The sequence below is a fragment of the Notamacropus eugenii genome, chromosome 2, assembly GCF_028372415.1.
Source record: "Notamacropus eugenii isolate mMacEug1 chromosome 2, mMacEug1.pri_v2, whole genome shotgun sequence".
Classification (NCBI taxonomy): Eukaryota; Metazoa; Chordata; class Mammalia; order Diprotodontia; family Macropodidae; genus Notamacropus; species Notamacropus eugenii.
This window is the reverse complement of record NC_092873.1, coordinates 106,492,018-106,513,981: the sequence shown is the minus strand read 5'-3', so window position 1 is coordinate 106,513,981 and position 21,964 is coordinate 106,492,018. Positions and strand designations below refer to the sequence as shown.

General features: G+C 37.0%; 1 protein-coding gene across 1 annotated transcript in view; it reads left to right on the top strand.

Annotated features, from left to right (window-relative positions):
* Positions 1 to 21,964, top strand: part of XPO5 (exportin 5) — a 59,568-nt gene that overhangs the window by 14,673 nt on the left and 22,931 nt on the right. The window contains exons 8-15 of the mRNA XM_072642243.1: positions 7,061 to 7,137; positions 12,032 to 12,131; positions 13,156 to 13,239; positions 14,157 to 14,282; positions 15,110 to 15,200; positions 15,654 to 15,782; positions 16,691 to 16,806; positions 20,611 to 20,766. Of these exons, the coding sequence (XP_072498344.1) occupies positions 7,061 to 7,137; positions 12,032 to 12,131; positions 13,156 to 13,239; positions 14,157 to 14,282; positions 15,110 to 15,200; positions 15,654 to 15,782; positions 16,691 to 16,806; positions 20,611 to 20,766 (879 nt within the window). The remainder of the gene's footprint in view (positions 1 to 7,060; positions 7,138 to 12,031; positions 12,132 to 13,155; positions 13,240 to 14,156; positions 14,283 to 15,109; positions 15,201 to 15,653; positions 15,783 to 16,690; positions 16,807 to 20,610; positions 20,767 to 21,964) is intronic.

The following is a 21,964-nucleotide window of genomic DNA, read 5'->3' as shown; positions in this document are numbered from 1 at the left end:
CTGGCAGAAATTAAGTATTCACCATCTCACTGTAAAACAAAATAAGATTCAAATGGATACATGACCTACATGTAAAAGGTCATATCATAACAGGTTAGTGAAAGCAAGAAAAATCTATTAGGGAAAGAGTACTATCAGCAAGTGGTAGTATCAATATAAAAGGGACAATTTTGATCATATAAACATTAAGTTTCTGTAAGACTTGTAAATGTAGCAGAAATTAGAAGGAAAGCATAACTGGGAAAAATATTTTGCAATAGATTTCTCCAAGTTACATTAGAAACTGATTCACATGTATAAGACTTGATCTTTCCCCAATCCATAAACGGCTAAAGGGTCTTAACAGGTAGTTTTCAAAGGAAGAAAATCCAAGTTTTCAAACACCATATGTAAAATTGCTCTTGTATCACCAATAAAAGAAATGTTAAACATTAAAGCAACATTGAGGTTCTACCTCATACCCTTCAGACTAGCGAACGTGAAGAGGGGAAAAAAGACAAATGTTGGCAGGACTGTGTGATGTTACTAGTTGACTGTTGGTGGCGCTTTGATTTGAATTGATGCAACCATTCTGGAAGGCAGTTTGGAATATATATTCCTGACCTGGACTCTGTCCTATCTGCCATTTGGAAAGTTCTGCTGTCTTAGAGCAGCCGAATCATAGGCTCCTCATTGGTCTGAGATTCCTGCCTTGATTACTCTTCTGCATCCTGGACTAGAGCTGGGGTGAGATCCTTATGTTCCCCTGCTACAGCATATGCCCCACCCATAGATGAGAATGCAGCTAGACTTAGAGGTTTATTTTTCATATTTGTAATTAGGTCATTGTTTGATGGAGAAGTGATGGGAGGGATATTAGTAAAAGAGTAAAATACAAAGAATATACTTTGGTATAATTTACCACTGTGCAGTAGTTACTCCAAGTATTTCAATTCACTACTTTTAATAGTATTGCGCTGATATTGATATTACTGTTGTTCAGAATGAATGGGGAGTATTTTAAGAACAGAGATGGGAGTACTATGTTAAAGAGATAAAGGGAGAAGAGTATTGAGACAGAAAGGTGGAGTTTGGTATTTTAGGAGGTCAAATGATGAGAAAACAAGTGGAGCCAAGATGGCCAAGTGTTAGGAAACAGTGCAGCCAAACTCTCTTCCATAAAACTCTGACACACATCTAAAAAATTCACCAAACCAAATCCTGATTGGAATGTCCAGAAAGAGTTATAGCGTGTCATTTGTGTAACTCAACTCAACATAGAAGTCTGCTGACATTGGAAACAAGGTTCGATGAAGAATTACCCACGTGCACAGCACTCCAGTACCCAAGGACAGGCTGTACATCAGAGCAAGAGGAAGGCCCCAGACTCATCCCAGGGCTCTGTCAAACCTATAATGCTTTGAAATGACAGGTATGAAAAATCAAAGGTGAAATTAATAAAATTGGAAGAAGAAAACCATCAAACTAGGAGCTGATTTTATGAAAAAACCAGTAAAATAAACCATTGGTTAATTTGATTTAAAAAAAAAAACTAAATTGAAATGAAAATGAAAAGGGTGAATTCACCACCAAAGAAGATGAAATTAAAACAATTATAAATTGCCTAGATTAACAGAAGGCAAAACAACAATACACAATCTCATCTTAGAAAATGAAATTGAACAACCCATCAATGAATTTCCTAAGAAAAAAATCCCCAGAACCAGATGGATTCGACCAAACATTTAAAGAACAATTTCAAACTCTCTGGAAAAAGGCAATGGAGTCCCACCAAATACCTTTTACCACACAAATATGGTACCAGTAACCTAAACCAGGAAGAGTAAAAACAGAGAAGACTATAGAACAATTTCCCTAATGAAATTTTTTTGTAATGTTATATAAAATACTAGCAAGGAAATTATATTTTTTGTTTGTTTTTTTTTTTTTATATTTATTTTTAGATTTCGACATTCATTTCCACAAAATTTTTAGTTCCAATTTTTCTCCCTATCTCTCCCCTCCCACGCCCCAAAATACCTTAGCAAGGAGATTATACCAATATATCACAAAGACCATATACTGTGACCAAGTGGAATTTATACCAGGAATACAAGTCTGGCTCAATATTAGGACAACTGCTGGCATAATTCACCATATTGATAACAAAACCAACAGAGGTCATGTGATTATCTTAATAGAGAAAAAGAGTTTGTCAACATTCAATACCCATTACTATGAAAACACTAGAAAGCAAAGGAATAAATGGAGCTTTCCATAAAATAATAAGTTTTCTCTGTGTAAAACAAGCATTATTTGTAATGGGGTTAAGCTAGATGCCTTCCCAGTAAAATCAAGAGTCCTCATTATTACCGCTACTCAATATTTTACTAAAAATGAGAGAAAAAAAAGAAGTTGAAGGAATTAGAATAATTGTCACCCTTTTTAGATGATATGATAGTATGCTTAGAGAATTCACTGAAAAATTAGCAACTTTAACACATTGCAGGATATAAAATAAACCATGTAAATCATCAGCATTTCTATTACTTAACAAAGTCCAGTAGAAAGAGATAGAGGATTTCCATTTAGGATAACTCTAGATGATGTACAATACTTAGCACTCTACTTCCAAGAGAACCCAGAGAGTATATAAACACAATTACAAAACATTTTTCACACAAATCTAAACAGTTGGGAAAATACTAGTTGCTCATGGGTAGGCTGAGCTAATATAGTAAAAATGACAATTCCCCCCAAATTAATTTACTTATTTCGTGCCATACCAGTCAGATTGCCAGAAAGTAACTTTATAGAACTAGAAAATAATGCTGACAAAATTCATCTGAAAGAATAAAAGGTCAAGAATATCAAGAGAATTCATGAATAAAACAGTGAGGGAAGGTAGCCTAGCTATATCTCAAACTGTATTATAAAGTGGCAACCCTCTCAGAATTATCTGGTACTGGTTAAGAAATAGAGTGGTGCATCAGAGGAAGAGACTAGGTACACAAGACACAGTAGTAAGTGACCATAGTAATCTATTGGATAAACCCAAAGACCCCAGCTTTTGCGACAAGAAGTCACTGACAGAGACTACTGGGAAAACTGGAAAACAGTATAGCAAAAACTAGGTTTAGACCATATGCCAAGATAAGGTCAAAATGGGTACATGATTTAGACATAAAAGGTGATACCATAAGAAGATTAGGAGAGGAAGATTACCTTTCAGATTTATGGAGAAGGGAAGAATTTATTACCAAACAAGACTTAGAGAACATTACTAAATATAAAATGGATAATTTTGATTACATTAAATTTAAAAGGTTTTACACAAACAAAACCACTGCAGCCAAAATTAAAAGGAAAGCAGAAAGCTGAGAAGCAATTTTTACCTCGTTTCACTGAAAAAGGCCTCATTTCTCAAATATATTGAGAACTGAGTCAAATTTATAAAAATGAGTCATTTCCCAATTGATAAAATGATCAAAAGATATGAATAGGCAGTATCAAAGCTATATCCATGAAAAAATGTTCTAGATCACTTGATTAGAGAAATGCAAATTAAAACAACTCTGAAGTACCACCTAATCATACCTGCCAGATTGGCTAATGACAGAAAAGGAAAATGACAAATGTTGGAGGGGATGTGGAAAAATTGGAACACTAAAACGCTGTTGGTGGAGTGGTAAACTGATTCAACCATTCTGGAGAGCCAGTTGAAACTGTGCTCAAAGGGCTATAAAATTCTGATCCAGTAATATCACTATTAGGTCTGTATCCCAAAGAGGTCAAAGGGGAAAAAAAGGATCTATATGTACAAAAATATTTATAGCAGTTCTTTTTGTGGTAGTAAAGAATTGGAAATTGAGGGGATTCCCATCAATTGGGGAATGGCTAAACAAGTTCTGGTACATACATGAGCGTAATGGAATACTATTGTGCTATAAGAAATGATGAGCAGGCTGATTTCAGAAAAACCTGGAAAGACTTACATGAACTGATGCAAGATGAAGTGAGCAGAAGCAGGAGAATATTGTACATGGAAATGGCAATAGTGTACAATGATCAACTGTGAATTATTTAGATATTCTCAACAATACAGTGATCCAAGACAATACTGAAGAACTTAGGATGAAAAATGTTTTCCACCTTCAGAGAAAGAACTGATGGAGTCTGAGTGCAGATTGAAACATACTATTTTTTCCTTTTTTTTATTTTTCTTGAGTATATTTTAGTCTGTTTTCTTTTGCAACAGGGCTAGTATGGAAATATGTTTTGCATGACTACGTGTGTGTAATTTATGTCAAATTGCTTACTATAGGGAGGTGAGGGGGAAAGGGAGAAAATTTGGAACCCAAAATTTTTTTAAGAAACAATTGTTTTAAAATTATCTTTACTTGTAATTGGGGAAAAATAAAACATTTTAAATAAAAAAAGAAATGACGGATCTGAACTGGCGGCTTTGTCACTCACTATTCAGTTCTGGGTCATAGACCCAGGGCAACCTTAGAAGGGAATCTGTTCATGAGGTTGGTGTTACCAGATAGGGAGGTCCCAGAAGCTCGGAGCCGGCAGCAGCAGCATGGCTGAGAGCCCAGGGCCAGAGCAGGGTCTCATTGCCAACATGTAGCTGAGCTTGCAGAGCTGTAACCAGGGCAGGAATCTCAAACCAATGAGGAACCTATGATTCTGACTCTGAGGCAGCAGAGCTTTCCAGCCAGCTAATGGGCTGAGTCCAGCAGCTTCAGCTTTTGTTCAGACCTATAACCAGGTCAGGACCTTGCAGAGATCTAACCAGGGAGGCAGCAAATCAGATTTTGCCCTACATCAGATCACTCTGGGAACAATGAAAACTTCAGGGTCCCCAGCCTGGCCCTGAGATCTGGGAGTAATACAACACTCAGTACTCTCAGCAAAGTGACAGTAGGATGAGCCCAGCCCTGACATCAAGTCCGTAGTCCAGAAGCTGGCTAGAAAAAATGGCCAAACTGAAAAATAATCCTACCATAATAAAGCTGTTATGATGGCAGGGAAGTTCAATACAAACCCAAAACAGTAATTCCAAAACATCTACAAACAAAAGTCAAGGTAGGAAAAAGGAAAGAAAGAAAACATAAGTATTTCATAGCAGAAGTAACTGAACTGAAAAATGGATTGAGGAGGAAAAATTTAAGAATCATTGGAGTGGTGGAACACTATGACCAAGAGAATCCAGACATCCTCTTTCAATAAATATTAAAAGAAAACTGCCCAGATCTCTTGAATCAGAGGGCAAAATGGAAATAGAATCTCTCAGTCGCTTCCTAAAAGAGAACCCAATGTGAAAATTCCCAGAAATATGTTAGCCAAAATCCAGAATTTCTAGGTCAAAGAAAAATTATTGTATGCAGCTAGAAAGAAAGAATTCGGGTACATAGGAGCCACATTCAGGATCCCGTGTGATTTAACAGCTACCACTGTAAGTAGTGGAGAACTTGGAATATGATGTTACGGAAGGCGAAAGACGTAAGGGCTCACAGCTAAGACTAACTGAGCATAATGCTTCATGGGGAACTGGACCTTTAATGAAATAGAGAATTTCCAGACATTTCTGATGAGGACAGTGCTGCATAGAAACTTTGAGGTCCAAACACTGAAGTGCTGAGAAACCTTGAAAAGTAAACTTGAATGATCAGTGGAAAGGGATTAAACAAGAATAAGTGCTTACATTCCAATATGGGGAGATGATAGATGTGTCTGAATGCTATTACAGGGCTCATAGGGAACATCCCTGTTATGTCTTGATGGTGTAGTATTTCATGTCATCAAGATGGATGTGTAGACATCTATAAAACAAGAAGGAAGGAGGGTGGGAGGGACCACTTGACACCTGAATCTCCCTCTCATCTAAACTGGTCAAAGGAACAATAACACATGCACAGATTTAGATACAGGAATCCATTTCACTTAATTGGTAAATAAAAGCAGGAGGGCGAGATGTAAGAGTAGATTGAAGAAGTGATTAGTCCTAAACAAAAGGAACTCTAAAAATACATAAAAATATTTTCTGACTTATTTTGATGTGACAAAGAATGGTAATCTGAAGAGGTGTGGAACAAACACATTAGGATATATAATTATAACGGAGTACCATTGAGCCTAACTCATTGGTGAAATGACCATGATTAAGGATGAAACATGCTAGAAATGAAGGATTCAGAATGCAGAATGCAGTTTTTGTGGATGTAGCCAGTATGGAAATTCATTTTCACTGACTGTACGTGTTTGTCATGTTTTGGGGTTTTTTTTCCCCCTTGTTTGAGGGAAGGGACAGATTTTGAGGGCTGTACATGTTTGTCATGTTTTGGGGGGTTTTTTTTTCCCCTTAATTGAGGGAAGGGACAGATTTTGAGGGCTGAAATTCAGGTTAGAATGGTTACGGTAAATGTAGACTTTTTCCTTAGATATTTGGCAGCAGATGAGGAGAGACGATAATTTGAGAAATATGAATCATAAGAGAAGGTGTTCTGAGGCCAGAGGAGGCCAGAGCTGTGTTTTGTTACATAGTTCTCTAGACAGGCTTTAAGAATTTGACTTCTTTTCTGTTTGAAGCTAACTAACCTATCTCCTGCATCCTTAGATGACAGTTGTGTTTCTTGTATATTTCTGTGCCTTTATGGAGGTCAATGTTAGAATGTAAATGAACTTCCCAGACCACACTCTACTTGTTTTTGCATGTACTGCAACAGCTCTGGACCTTGGATTTCACTGTTGAGCAATGCTAAATTTGTTATTAGATATTGATTATATACTGTCATGTGGACCTTAACAGTATCTTAAAAGCTAGTTGTAATGATCTTCTGGCTCTCCTGCTTACTTAGAGTACAGATCTTCAATTTTTAAACCAAATTTTGCCATCAACCCAGTACTTAACTAATCTTGTTGCATCTGAAAAGCCATGTAACAGTGTGTTTTTGTGCAGTTAATGTGCATTGAAAGTAGTAGATATCAAGGTTTTGAGGATCTTCATAAGAGGAGTAAATAGTATATTTTGACCTACAACTTTATTTTGACCTAAGTTTCCCTTAATTTTGTCTAGGGTAGGTTGGAAGACCGGAAGCCTTTAATGGTCTTATTTGGAGATGTTGCCATGCATTATATACTCTCTGCTGCTCAGTAAGTAACTTCTCATTATGAACAGAATGTTTTCTAAGTGCAATGTTATTAGCCTCTCCTTGTTGGGACACTGCATATCTGAAACTTTCCCACTCAAATGCTGTCAGCTCATGTACTATGGATAGTATTTGGTTAAAAAAACAAAGCACTTCTCAGGGACAGTGCTCAATATTCTTGGAAAATTCAGTGCTGGAAAGAGGTTTCCAGTACCTCTAGTTTTCTCTACAATATAGTACCCTTTTCTGTGTATATTTCTTTCCAAACTCTCTGTCTTTTCAGGGTTCTTATATTTTGCAATCTCCATTCCCTGATCCATTGGCATCTTGGTGGCCTTGCTGATTGCTCCAAGGATCAGTGTGTGTTAAGAATTCTATTTTACAGACCCATCATATGCCAACAGCCAAAGGATTGCCTTCAGTAACTGTTTCTGCTCTTGTAATACTGACTTTTATGAACAAGATTTTTCTTATCTCTTTTATGAGTTATAGCCTGCCCCATTCCATTTCTCCCTTTCTCTTCCTGGTATTTTCCTCCTTCACCTCTTATTTTTATTTTATTTTTTTGTGTGGATATCATCTCTTCTGATTCAACACACCTTGTACTCTCTATCTATATGTGTGTGTGTGTGCATGTGTATGTGTGTGTATGTACAATCTCTCCATCTACCCAAATACTGAGAAAAGATTCAAGAGTTATAAATATTTTCTTTCCATGTAGTAATGTAAACAGTTCAGCTTTAGAGAGTCCTTTATGATTTTTCTTTCCTGTTTACCTTTTCATGCTTCTCTTGATTCTTGTCTTGGGAAGTCAAATTTTCTGTACAGATCTGGTCTTTTCCTCAGTATGAATGATTGAAAGTCCTCTATATCATTGAATGACAATTTATTCCCTTGAAGTATTATACTCAGATTTGCTGGGTAGGTGATTTCTTGGTTTCCATCCCAGTTCCTTTGACCTCTGAAATATCCCATTCCAAGCCCTTCGATCCCTTAATGTTGAAGCTGCCAGATCCTGTGTTATCTTGATTATAGTTCCACAGTACTCAAATTGTTTCTTTGCAGTATTGCAGTATTTTCACCTTGATCTGGAAACTCTGAAATTTGGCCACAATATTCCTTGGAGTTTCTCTGTTCAAGTCTCTTTTAGGAGGTGATCAGTGGATTCTTTCAATGTTTATTTTGGCCTCTGATTCTAGAACATCAGGGCAGTTTTCCTTGATGATTTCATGGAAGATAGTGTATAGGCTCTTTTTTTGATCATGGCTTTCAGGTAGTCCCATAATTTTTAAATTGTTTCTCCTGGATCTATTTTCCAGGTCAGTTGTTTTTCCAATGAGATGTTTCACATTATCTTCTATTTTTTCAAATTTTTGGTTTTGTTTACTACTGCTTGGTTTGATTCATAGTCATTCATTTCCCTGAACTCAATTCTTTCTTCCAACGAATTATTTTGTTCAGTGAGCTTTTGAACCTCCTTTTCCATTTGGCTAATTCTGCTTTTTAAAACCTCCTTCTCCTCATTGGCTTTTTGGACCTCTTTTTCCAATTGTTAGCCTCTTTTTAAAGCTGTTATTTTCCTCAGCATTTTTTTGGTTCTCCTTTAGCAAGCTGCTAACTTATTTTTTAAGGTCTTCTATTGCCTGAGCCCATTTTAAGTTCTCTTTGGAGGCCCTGGAGGCAGAGGCCTTGACTTCCTCTGACAGTATGCCTTGTTCTTCCTCATCCAAAAGGATGGGGGGAGACACCTGTTCCCCAAGAAAGTAACCTCCTGTGGTCTTACTTTTTTTCCCTTTTTTGGGCATTTTCCCAACCAGTTACTTGACTTCTGAGTTTCTTCTCCATAACCGCCTCGCCTCTAGTTGTGCCAAGCCAGCACTGGGGGCTGAGATTCAAATGAGCTGCTCCCAAGCCTTAGGGGCTTTAGGCAGGGGCAGGGCTGCTATTCAGTGTGAGATTAAGATCAGCTGCTCAGGAGGGGGCAGGGCTGCCACACAAGGCTCAGTTCCCTCAGGGGGTTTACAGTGAGACCTTCAACAATGGATGTGGGTTACTGCCTGCTTTGGGAGCCCCATTTGCTTCTGCATCTACTGCTGCCACCTGAGGAGGCCCAAGTTATGGGGACACCCTGCTCCCATCTCAACCAGCCGAAAAGACCCTCTCACTGACCTTGGCCTGTGGGTTGAGGGACCTGCGCTGCTGCTGGAGATTCTGTCCCTGAAGCCTGCTTGGTTCTGCTCCTCCCAGTGCCACATGGCCAAGGCAGGGCTGGGCTCTGCTCCACATCGGGTGCCTTTTCCCGTCGGTCTTTCAGGTCACTCTGGGCTAGAAATCTCCTCCACTCCCTTGTTCTGTGGTTTCTGCTGCTCTAGAATTTGTTGAGAGTCCTTCTTTACAAGCATTTTATGGGCTGTGGGGGAAGAGCTAGCGTATGTGCGTCTTTCCACTCCGCCATCTTGGCTCCCCCCCAGTACTGACTTTTACGTAAACATTATATGTTATTCTTAAGTGATGTAAATATTTACATGATGACTTAAACTTCCTGTACCTCCTATTTGTGTAGGTAAATATTAGGGTATATTATTAGGTTGGATTTGCAGCAGGGAACCAGCTGGGGGCTGGAGGGTATCTCACAAATATTTTAAATGTCTGATTATAGCTACCTTTCTTTGACCCTGCTTCTCCTGAATTCGAGGGACCCATTTCATAGGGATTCATAAAGTAAAAGAGCATACAATATCTAGAGAATGTATAAATGCCTGTAAGATTTATGATAGGTCTTTTCTAGTTAAACATTTTATTCCTAATCATTTTTTCTCATGCAGAACAATAGTGACTGAAGAAGTGGATTATGTAAACTAGACTTTTTTTTTTGGTGACATATTTCTCATATCAGTATTCTGCCCACTTTTTAGCTTCTGTGGTCTACACAACATTCATAGTCTCATCTCAAATTGTGGCTCTGCAGAACTATTTTGCCCACTACCATCCAGTTTTATAAAATTCTTGGAGAGTTAAAAAGATCTTTGAGATCTGTATAGTATCATAGAATTCCAATTTTAATTCCTTGGCCTACTTCTGAGTGCTGTGAGGTGGGATAACTTTTTAAAAAAATAATTAACGTAACTTAACTGGATTTCACCTAACATATTTTCCATGAGTGATATTTCAAAGTTGCTTAAGTAGAAAACTTCTACATCATAGTCAGTAGTTAATACTAGACACTCAACTTTAATAAGTCCCTGTTTGTCATTACTTCTAATCTGTTTCAGGCCAGTGGTGACCAGCAATTGTGAAGTGATCTATATGGCTTGTAGTGGGTACGGAGTTGACTTTGATCTGTCCACCACATTAAGTGTCTATTAGGTTCTAAACCTTACTGGATATCTGCTGGAGTGAAAAAGAAATGGAAAACACTGATCTTCTCCTTAAAAAGCCCAAAGTAGGGAATTTTAAAGATTAAAAACATTTTTAAAACTGAAGGATATTTATTCTATATAGTTGTATACAATAGTAATAATAGTATTTATGTAGCACCTACTATGTACCAGGCACTGTGCCAAGCACTTTAAGAGTATTAACTCATTTGATCCTTTCAAACAACCCTGACAAGTAGGTGCTGTTATTATCCCCAAATTACAGTTGAGGAAACTGAGGCAAGCAGTTATGTGATTTACCAAGCATCACCCAGCTATTAAGTATCTGGGTTGGTATTTGATCTCTTCCCTCACTTCCGGCCCAGTGCTCTCTCTGTTGTACCACCTGTCTGCTTCAGATAAGGATATACAGAGAATCAAAGAATCAAAAGGAACCTCAGAAGCCTTTGTATAAGAATAGTACAAATTATGTACTTGCTGCCAAGTAAAACAGCAAGTGGTCAGAACAAAGAATTTGTCTTCTTTTCCACAACTCACTGGTATTAATGCCTTAGAATCTATGAGTATATTGGTCTGAAATCTGCCTTTCTTCAGTTTCTATCCATTGTTCCTACTTCTATTCTCTAGGGCCAAGAAGAACGAATTTTGATTCCTTTTCCATGGGATAGCCCTTTGATAGTAGAATAAAGAGATCGTGCCCCCTTTAATAGGTCTTTTCTCCAGAAGACATCTCTTCCTTCCGCTGATCCCAGATGGCATGGTCTCCAGTGCCCTCATCTTGTTATTCTTCCTCTGAACCTTCTTTGGCTTACCAATAGCCTTTCCAAAATGCAGCACTGACCACAATTAACCAGCTGTCTTTTTGATGAGAGCAGAAGGCAGGAGCAATATAACTTTGCCTGTTCTGGACCTTTCTTTGTTAGCTATAATCAGAAAAGAAACCTGGGGTCACATTATGTCAGAGTTTCCTCCATATCAAAAGATGGGGACTTGAGGTATTGATGATTCATGTTGCCGTTGTTAAGTCCTACATGACTAAAAAAGAACTTCAGCTCCAATTAGATATTATCCCTTTGGCATCCTTCCGTAATGTAAAATATTGTACAGAAACAGAGTCTGATTTTATCCATGGTCCCTTGCACTTTGTGTTTTTCAGTTGTCACCACTTCTCATCCCAAAGATGTCTCTGTGTCATCTCTAGTTATCTAGTATTTTTAAGTGTAACTGTATTGTTTATAGATCCATGCCCCAGATTATCAGTTTTGAATGAAAAAAATAATCAGAATTTTATGATTGTCAAAGCTAGAGAATGTAATGGATGGACTTGTCCCTTTTGAGAAATGTTATATTTAACAGAATTGCTTATTTCTTTTTCCTTCAACTTTTTATCTTATCCTAGAATATAATTCATTATAAGGAGGTAGAAGAAATAGCCACTCCTGTTTATGTTTGTTTAATGAAGAATCCCTCTGTCCTTGAATCTTTCCAAACTCAGACCCTCTTTCATCTGTTCTCTTTTAGGACTGCTGATGGTGGAGGACTGGTAGAAAAACACTATGTTTTCTTGAAGAGACTTTGTCAGGTTTTGTGTGCTTTAGGCAGCCAACTGTGTGCTCTACTGGTAAGCATTCTGCAAGTACCACTGAAATCTGAAGTACTTGCCACCCTTTGAGCATTCAACGGTGCCATCGGAGACAGGGACTTGGAAATTATTTCCCTTGGTTTATATGTGGTACTAGCCATATGTAATTAATCTGAACTTGATATGGGAAGATTGTCCTACAAGATTATGTTAATTTCTTTGATTGGAATAGGATTTGAGTTTAAGATTTCTTTTAACTAGTATGTTGCTAATGAACAGATATTGTACACAATTATATGTCATACAATTATAATAATGTTTTTACATAATTATACTAATTATTTAATAATATTATTATATGTCTTACTAAATGAAATTAAAGTTGCTATTCTTCAGGATTGTAAAACACAAAGAAATACTTTTTCTAAAGCACTAATCACTATACTATATCTCTCCTTGTTTGTGGCCTCACTTTTACACAAAAGCCTAATATGTGAAGAGAATATTCTTTAGGTTAAGTGGTATTATATTGCCTGTTAACTTGGAAGTGAAAGGTGTAGGATGAGCAAGCGTATGAAACTCATTTTGTGGGAAATGAGGATTTGATAGTTGCTTTTAGACTTCCACGTTGGACTCCAAGACTCTGGAATGGTTTTATTAATTTACTCTTAATGATACATTTTTGTTTTAACTCAGAAGAGGTCAAGATGATCAGAAACAGGTATAAAGACTGAACTGTTGAGTAATCTGGTTAAATGCTAAGACTTAGCGGTGAGAATGAACCAAGCTTGGAAAATTAAGGCTTCATCTGTATTAAGAGTTTTCAGTTTTCTTGTAGCGTTTAGTAGATTTAAAAAAAAATTTTTAATGAAACATTCATATTGTAGTGGAAATGATAATTCCCAGATATAGCATTTAACTGTAGAATTTTTTTTTAATGAAGTCATTTGGTCAGATGATGTTGCCTTTCCCTGACTCTTTAATTATATTTTCAGAGTTTGAAACTGCATTTTTTGTGAATTCTCTATTGTCAGTAGCCTTTAAAATAATATTTTTGCAACAGGGCACTGATTGTGATGTTGAAACACCAGCCAACCTTGGAAAATACTTGGAGTCTTTTCTGGCTTTTACAACCCATCCAAGCCAGGTAAGTAATATGATGAAGGCAGAAAATCCTTTAGGAAATAGAACTTCAATTCTTAATATAAACCATAGTTTGGCTCCTTAGTTCAAAGTAAAACATTGTAAACTATATTTGTAATTTTAGCAGCTACACCTTCATATTTAAAATAAGGTCTCCTCCTGTTACACGAAATACTGAGTAAGGGATGCTGTGTGTTTTGATCATAGAATCAGTCAGACTTTGGTTCAGACCCTGCTCACAGACATCTTGGGAGACCACAGATGAGTCACTTCAGTTTTCTCAATTGTAGAATGGCAGTAATGATAACTGCCAAGATTTTGGAATATCTTCCTTTTATGAACCTTGGGATAATATTTATCATGTTATGTCACACTTTAAGAACTTGGGGCTCTTTATCAGGAAGATCTCTAAATTTTCAACCCAGCTTTCTAGAGCCCTAGGTTTCACACTGCTAAAGTGTGCTCAGAGTGCTCTCTCCCAATATGTCCTATCTAATTTTCTTTGCTTTCCTGTATTTAAACTCTTTTACTTAAAGATGATATTTGTGATATTATTTAATGTCTAGTTCCTTCTTCCAGAGCAGAATCACTTCAGTTTTCTCAATTGTAGAATGGCAGTAATGATAACTGTAGTCTTCATCAGGGTTGTTTGAGGCTCAAATGAAATAAAGCATTTGGCAAACCTTAAAGGTCCATATGAATGTTAGCGATTATCCCCCAATTATTATTCTGCCCTCAAGGATCAAATAAAGGGGCCATTGTAGCCCCCTTGTTATGAAGTCTAGAGCTTTTGTTAGGAGCTAAAAATGAATCTCTTAATTGCAACCTTTTTTAATATGTGTAGGGGTAAAAATTTAAACCCCTTACAAAAAAACAAACAGGTTTTTTTAAACATATAGGTGTTTTAAATTTTTTCTTCAGTTTCTGCGATCATCAACTCAGATCACTTGGGGAGCCCTTTTCCGGCATGAAATCTTATCCCGGGACCCTCTGCTTTTAGGAATGATCCCCAAATATCTCCGTGCCTCTATGACTAATTTGGTGAAGGTATGTGATGGTAGTTGACTAAGTTGATTATAGACAGATATCTATAAAGACAAGATTTTTCACTGGAACCAATTAAGAACCAAAATAACTTCCTTAGAGAATAACATCTTCCTAGTTCCTCATGGAGAGTCCCTTTTGCCAGTCTGTTTAGTGTCACTGTGGATTTCCTGGCAAAGATTGCTTACTCTGTTTCAGTGTGCAAACATTCAGCATGTTTCCTTGAGATTATTAGTCAGGAAGACTTAGCCATTGATTGGTCTTGGCGTTGACCTGGTAAAAAACCAGTGAAAGGGCTTTTCCATTCAGAGGTCCAAGCTACAGAAATCTGCTAGAGAGAATCCCCTAACCAGGTCCATCAAGTTGTACTTGTCAAATTTAAGGTCTCTCTAGGAGCCTTCAACAAGTCTTGAGGGAAGCACACAAATTCCTGTGTTTGTTCCTTACGTGTTTTGGTACTTGATATGAAATGTGTTCCTAGACCCTTCTTTGTTTGATTCAAATTATCCTTTAATCCCCAAGCTTTATAGTCAAAGGCACTGAACAGATCATTGGTTAGGATTTTCCCTAAGGAGCTAGGAAAAGAATGTTGTTATTTCAGACCTTAGATTTAGAAGTGAACTATGAACTTGGGATATAGCAGACTTGGTAGTTATTGAAGACAGCATGCCTCCCCTCATTCACAATTTTAACACTGAATTGTATTTCCTAACTTAAGAGCTAGCATTTTTCAGGCTTCTTCCCTAACATTTTTTTACGACTCAGAGGGCTAAACCAAAATTCACAATGTTTGTTTTCATCCCCTACCTCTGGGTTGGTGTCTCTTTCAGATTGGCTTTCCCTCTAAAACAGACAGTGCTAGCTGTGAATATTCTCAATTTGACTTTGACAGTGACGAGGACTTCAATGCTTTCTTCAACTGTAAGTGATTTTGGAATATCTTCCTTTTATGAACCTTGGGATAATATTTATCATGTTATGTCACACTTTAAGAACTTGGGGCTCTTTATCAGGAAGATCTCTAAATTTTCAACCCAGCTTTCTGGAGCCCTAGATTTCACACTGCTAAAGCATGCTCAGAGTGCTCAGAGATATTATTTAATGTCTAGTTCCTTCTTCCAGAGCAGAGGAAAGCCTATTATTTTTACTATCGCCCAATCTTCAGTCTACTATAGCCTGCTGTCTTTCTCATATCAATAAAAGTAGGGAACTGATATATTAGGCTGCCACTTGGAGAAACAAGCTGCTGGTGATTTTAAATTCATTAATTGACTTAGCAAATAGCAAAATTATGTATGAAGCACTACATGTGTAGAACACAAAGCTTAGCTCTTCCTGAGATTGAAGACTGATTTCTATCTCATTCACTGGCAGCGTTCCGAGCTCAGCAGGGAGAGGTGATAAGGATGGCCTGTCGTCTGGATCCCAAAACTGGTTTTCAGATGGCTGGGGAATGGTTGAAATACCAGCTGTCAACACCTGTGGATACTGGGCCGATGAACTGTAAGTTTGATTTTAAACAACAAGGGTTTTTTTTTAATTGCCAGATATTAGTGGCTGGGAAAATATTAGGTTAGAAACTGTTTCTTCTGGGGTCTTCTCATATTTCCTACCAAGCTCTTAAGTACAGTTTTTAGGGAATATCAAAATTATTTGTCAGAAATAGTATTTCTTGGTACCTTGGTACCACTCTTGAGGGTTATTCCTTTCCATCTGCCTATCAAAGTTGACTGGTATTTCTACACTGATACTGGCATCCAGTTGAAAGAGAAAAAAGATTAATAGAATTGAAAACAGGAAAATCCTAATATCCACAACCTAATGTCCTAAAAACTATTTAATGACAATTTTATGTTGTTTTAGTAAATGTTTTTTGATTGAGTGGTTGACTAAAGTTGTAAATTGCTGGTAAAGGACAGTTCCGCCAATATACTTAAACCATCCATTTTATAAAACAAATGAATCACCACTGAATATTACATTTATTTGAACTAGAAGGTTCATTGATTGGTCACTGTTCTAACCAGAACTTCTGTTAAGACTTAGTAGCTTTTGTAACCTTCAAATAACATTTGAATATTAAGGAGGTGAAATCCAGAGACTGATAGTAAATTTTGATTAAATATAGGTGAGAATGGGGCAAAAGGATATGGATGAATTCATACAAATCTATCACTATTGGAAAAACCTTAGAATTATATTAGGTCCCAAATGTTGGATTAATCAGCTGCTTGTATAACATATAAGCATTCGGTAAATAAGTATTAAACACCAACTACATGCCAGACACTGCTAGAAGAAAGGAAATCTGTTATACTGAGTTTCTTTATATGTAAAATGGATTTGGATTGGTTGATATCATAGATCCCTAATTTTATTAGGTATTTCATTGCCCTTTTCTCTTTATACAGCTAGGACTGGAGAAGGCCTATGTTCAATCTTTTCTCCTTCTTTTGTACAATGGGATGCCATGACCTTCTTTTCAGAAAGTGTGATTAACCAGATGTTTCGAACGTTAGATAAAGAAGTAAGTAGCTTGTCCCCACTGGTTGCATGATTTTAGAATTATCATAAGGTCTCTGTGAGAAAAGAAAGTTGGTTACCTAATCTGTCCACCTATTAAATGTAGCATGCTTAACCCCCAAAGCCTCTTATTTCTAAGCTTAGCCAGATGCCAGTATTTCAAATGTGGGATAAACAGAACCACAAATCTCTGACTCTAAAGGCTAAATAAGTTCCCCAACAAGTTCTGAAGATGTGATCAAGCTCCACAGTGAATATTCATTTATTCAGCAAGTGTTGGTTTATAGCACATGCTGTATTCTGAGAACTGGACTGGACGTTGTGAGGGATACAAAAAGAGACTTGGCCCTGTTTTTGAGTAACTTAGAACTACCTTTGAGATACAATGCATACAGAGAACAAGAACATAGTCGTGTGATCCAAACTGCATACAGAGTTATGGAAAGCGTTGAGTAAGTTAGGAAAAATGTTCTGGAAAAGAAATCTTCACCTGAGTAATACATTTTCAGAGAAGCAGGATGGAATTTCAGGCAGTGAAACACATTAACAAGTCAGAACTAATCAGCAGGTGTAGAAGGCAGTAACAAAATTGGTCTGTTAGGAACAGAAAGAATGTCTTGGTAAGTAGCAAGTTACAAAGTCAACAGGTGTGAGAGAATGGAGATCATTGCGTGTTTAGACTGAGGAATATAAATGTGATACAGTGGGCAGTGGGAAACAACTGTCAGTTCCTAAGTAGGGCTCCTAGAGATTGTGTACAGATCGTCTGAGGTATTAGATATTTTTGTACAAGTGCAAAGGTTTTCTTAAGGGTTCAGTTTTGGGAGTTGGGCAGGTGTTGGATAACTAGGAATTCCATGCCCTTATGGTATTACCTCAAATCAAGAAACACAGTATAGTAGGAAGAGCATTGTATTAGGAGCAGTTGACCTGTGTTCTAGTTTGACCTTTGCATTTACTTGCTTTGTGGCCTTGAACAAGTGATTTGCCCCTGGGCCTAGTTTCATCATCAGTAAAATGGGGAGGTTGAACTAGAGCACTTGAAATTTTCTTTTTAAAGAAAAAATTAATTTTTTTCCAGTGCCATATAAAAACAATTTTTAACATTTGTTTTTTAAAATTTTGAGTTGCAGATTCTCTCACCTCTCATTCTCTCTCTCTCCCTTCCAGTCCTTGAGAAGGCACACAATTTTATACAGATTATACACATGCAGTCATGCAAAACATTTCCATATTAGCCATGTTGCAAAAGAAAACACAGATTTTAAGAAAAGGGAAAGTAAAAAGCAAAAAATAGTATGCTTCAATCTGCATTCAGACTCCATGAGTTCTTTCTCTGGAAGTGGATAGCCTTTTTTATCCTAAGTCCTTCAGTCTTGTCTTAGAGCATTATCTTGCTGAGAATATCTAAGTCATTCACAGCTGATCATTGCACACTTTTGCCGATTCTGTGTGCAGTGTTCTGATTCTGCTCACTTTGCTTTGCATCAGTTCATTTAAGTCTCCCCAGGTTTTTCTGAAATTGGCCTGCTCATCATTTTTATAGCACAGTGATTACCCTTATATACCATAGCTTATTCAGCCATTACCCAATGGATGAGAATCCCCTCAATTTCCAGTTTTTCAGACCACCACAAAAAGAGCCGCTGTAAATATTTTTGTACATATAGGCCCTTTCCCCTTTAATCTCTTTGGGATACAGACCTAATAGTGGTATTGCTAGATCAGTTTTACAGCCTTTTGGGCATAGTTCCAAATGTTCTTCAGAATGACAATCAACACCACTCCATCAACAGTGGGTTAGTGTCCCAATTTTTCCATATTCCTTCCAACATTTGTCATTTTCCTTTTCTTTGGTATTAGCCAATCTGATATGGGTTGTTTTAATTTTTATTTCCTCTAATCATAGTGATTTAGAGTACTATTTTGTGTGACTATAAATAGCTTTGATTTTTTTTGTCTGAAAACTGCCTCTTCATATCTGTTGACCATTTATCAATTGGGGAATTAGTCATATTTTTATAATTTGACTCAGCTCATATTTGAGAAATGAGGACTTTATCAGAGAAACTTGCCATAAAATTTTCTTCCAGTTTTCTGCTTTCCTTCTCATCTTGGCTACATTGATTTTGTTTAAATATTTTCTTCATTTTTCTAACATTCCATCATTAATCATTTCCAGATAAACCTCATCAGTGAGTTTTTGTTTAGTGCCTCATAGATTATCTGCATTTTGCCAGCTGCTTAGTGATTGAAACTTCTGATTGAAACTCTATGGAAGGGAAGTGACAGCCCTGTCAAAGATCTTGCCAGTAAAACATAAGCTCTGGCAGGTCCTACCAAGTTGGAAAAGCCTCCAGCACAGGCCCATTGATGAACTACTTTTCTTTGGAAGGCTAGTCTAGCTAAGTCTAGAGTGGTTCATTGCCAGTTTGCCTACTGGATAATTAGCTCCCTTTACATCTCTTAAAGGACCCTCAAATCAGTTACAGAGGGACTGTGAACTGCATCAAAGCAAGCAATACCCAATGCTAACATAATCACAGATTTTTTTTTAACATTGGATATTATACAGTAAAGGTTATATTTGACTTCTGAATAATTTTTCTTTAGGTGGAGAGAAAAGGAAATTCTAAAGCACACAAACTGCAGAATATTACACTTGCATATAATTATTGTTATAATTGTTGTGTGTAGTAATGAGAGAATGAGTGTCTTGACTAACTTCATGAGGCCAAATATTATAAAGAGTGCATCTTTGTAGAACTTCTAGGTTCAGAGTCTTATCTGCTGTTTCAGAAACTTGATTTTATCAGTTTACTTAATCTTCTGATAATCACTTTAATCAGAAAATAAACAAATTCAGAGTACACGTAAGAGAATACCTTACAAGGGAAAATGATCATATGAAATTTTGAAGGAAAAGCAAAGAAATGTCATGACACCTGAATTTCATAATTTCATTTATTTTTTGTTACTCATAGTAAATTATTATTACTAGAAACCATATTTAGAATTGTAGAATCCTGCTTTTTATAGATAGAAGTCCAAAGAATTAAGCATTTGGCAAATAAACTTAACCTGAAAACCCTCTTTGAATCAAGTTGTGTTAACATATATTCAAGTAAAAGTAAGCACAGAGTAAACCCAAATGACTGAAGTATAGGTGTGTTGCTGTAGCATTCTAGTCTACAACTATCACCAAATATTTTTTCTCCTTTTCTTCTTCATCCCAGAACTCCCATTGTCTAGTTTATGCCATCAATTCTTCACTAACATAATTTTATTGCTTATTAAAGATCTCAAGTTTGTGCATCCAGAAACTTATGTCAAGGAGTTTTTGATGCAACTTAACATAATGGCTGGAATGAATAAACTAAGGCAGTTGTAAGGAGGCAGATTGTAAGGGGGCATACCCTCCAAGAGAATACTGAGATACCAGAGAGAGGAGCTCATATCAGCTTGGTTACTAACAGGTTTTATTAAGATTAATTGGATTGCTTAAGAGAGTTTACTCACAAGAGGTCAGTTGTCCTGGGTGGTAGCAGAACAAAGTAACATCACTGATCTCTGCACCAACCCCAGGCCAAGTCAGGTATTGTATAGGAACAACAAAGAAGTCATAGTGCTGGGGTGACCCAGGGTCACATACAAGTTTTCCCAAGGGTTAGTTGGAGCATCTTTTGCTGTTTATATTTACTTAAGGTAGTTTACATTTTCTGTGAGACTCCAGGTCACATTCCCACCATACAACAGTTCCTTTAAAAGAAGACATGGCCACATGCTCAAAGAAATTTCAATGTTGCAGGAAATTCCAGTGAATGATGGCATAGAGCTGTTGCAGATTGTCCTGAATTTCAGTACCAAGGATCCCCTCATCTTGTCCTGCGTCCTCACCAATGTTTCAGCACTTTTTCCATTTGTCAGTTACAGACCAGAATACCTTCCCCAGGTTCTTTCTAAGGTAAGAACTCCCTCGCTTTTTGTGCTTTACTTGCAAAATGAATCACTGATTTTGTTGCTTTTGAGGCATGGTCATAAGCATTTAGAAAATATATAACTAGTATTACAGATGACAAGAAAATGGTTTTGGGGGAGGGAGCAGGCTTGTCATGCTGTTATTATGTAATAAGCAACCATTTCAATCTTTGTTTTTTGAGTTATCACATGAACTTTTTTTCTGTTATATAAACTGTCTCAGTGGTACTTTGTGAATCCAAAATTATTCTGTAATTTTTTTTGTAAGATGACTGTCTGATGATTAGTCATTATGAATAAAGCTTACCATAATGTTATTGATTTTGTTCCTCTCGTGTAATGGTTGTCATTTTTATGCAACAAACATTTATTAAGTACTTAGCAGAGAGACAACAATCCCATCCTCGAGGATTTAGATACAGAAAGAAAACACGTACACCAATAATCTTACCAAAGAGAAGTGCATAGAAAAGATAGAAACAAGGTGCAGTGGAAGCTTACGGGAAGGGAGAGATTACTTCTGGCTAGGGAGATCAGATAAGAATTCATTGGAAGAGGTGACTTCAGTTTGAACTGATCCTTGAAGTAGAGGTAGGTGGCTGGATGGGGAAATAATTGTAGGCACTAGGAGAAGTATGAACAAGGGCACATAGGACTTTGGAGACAGCATTTTGGCTAGTGTAGAAATTATGGACAGTGAGTGCCAGGCTAAAGAATTTGGACTTTAGTTGGTAGGCAAGGGAAGCTATTGAGGATTTGTGAGCAAAAGTGATGTAATCGGAGTTGTGCTTTAGGAAAATTAAACTGTCAATGGTTTAGGGCAGTGATATCAAATTTAAATAGGCATCCTTGTATATTGACTTAGAAAATCATGAATTAACATTTTCTGCGTTGTATTTTTATTTATTTTGTTAAACATTTTCTGGTTATATTTTAATCTGATTCAGGCCTATGGAGTTTTGCTGGCCCTGAGTTTGACCCCTCTGGTTTAGAAGGTGCAGTGTAACAGGGACCACTTGGGAAAATGATCTGATAGTCCCTGTGCACTGTAAGGAGTCCTAAATGAAGGTAGTAACCTTATGAATGATAAGGAAGGTGTAGATATAAAAGATGTATTGCCAGGACTTGGTGATAGTGTTAAAAAGGGGAGAAAAAGAGAAGGAAGAGTGAGGATAGCCGACCAA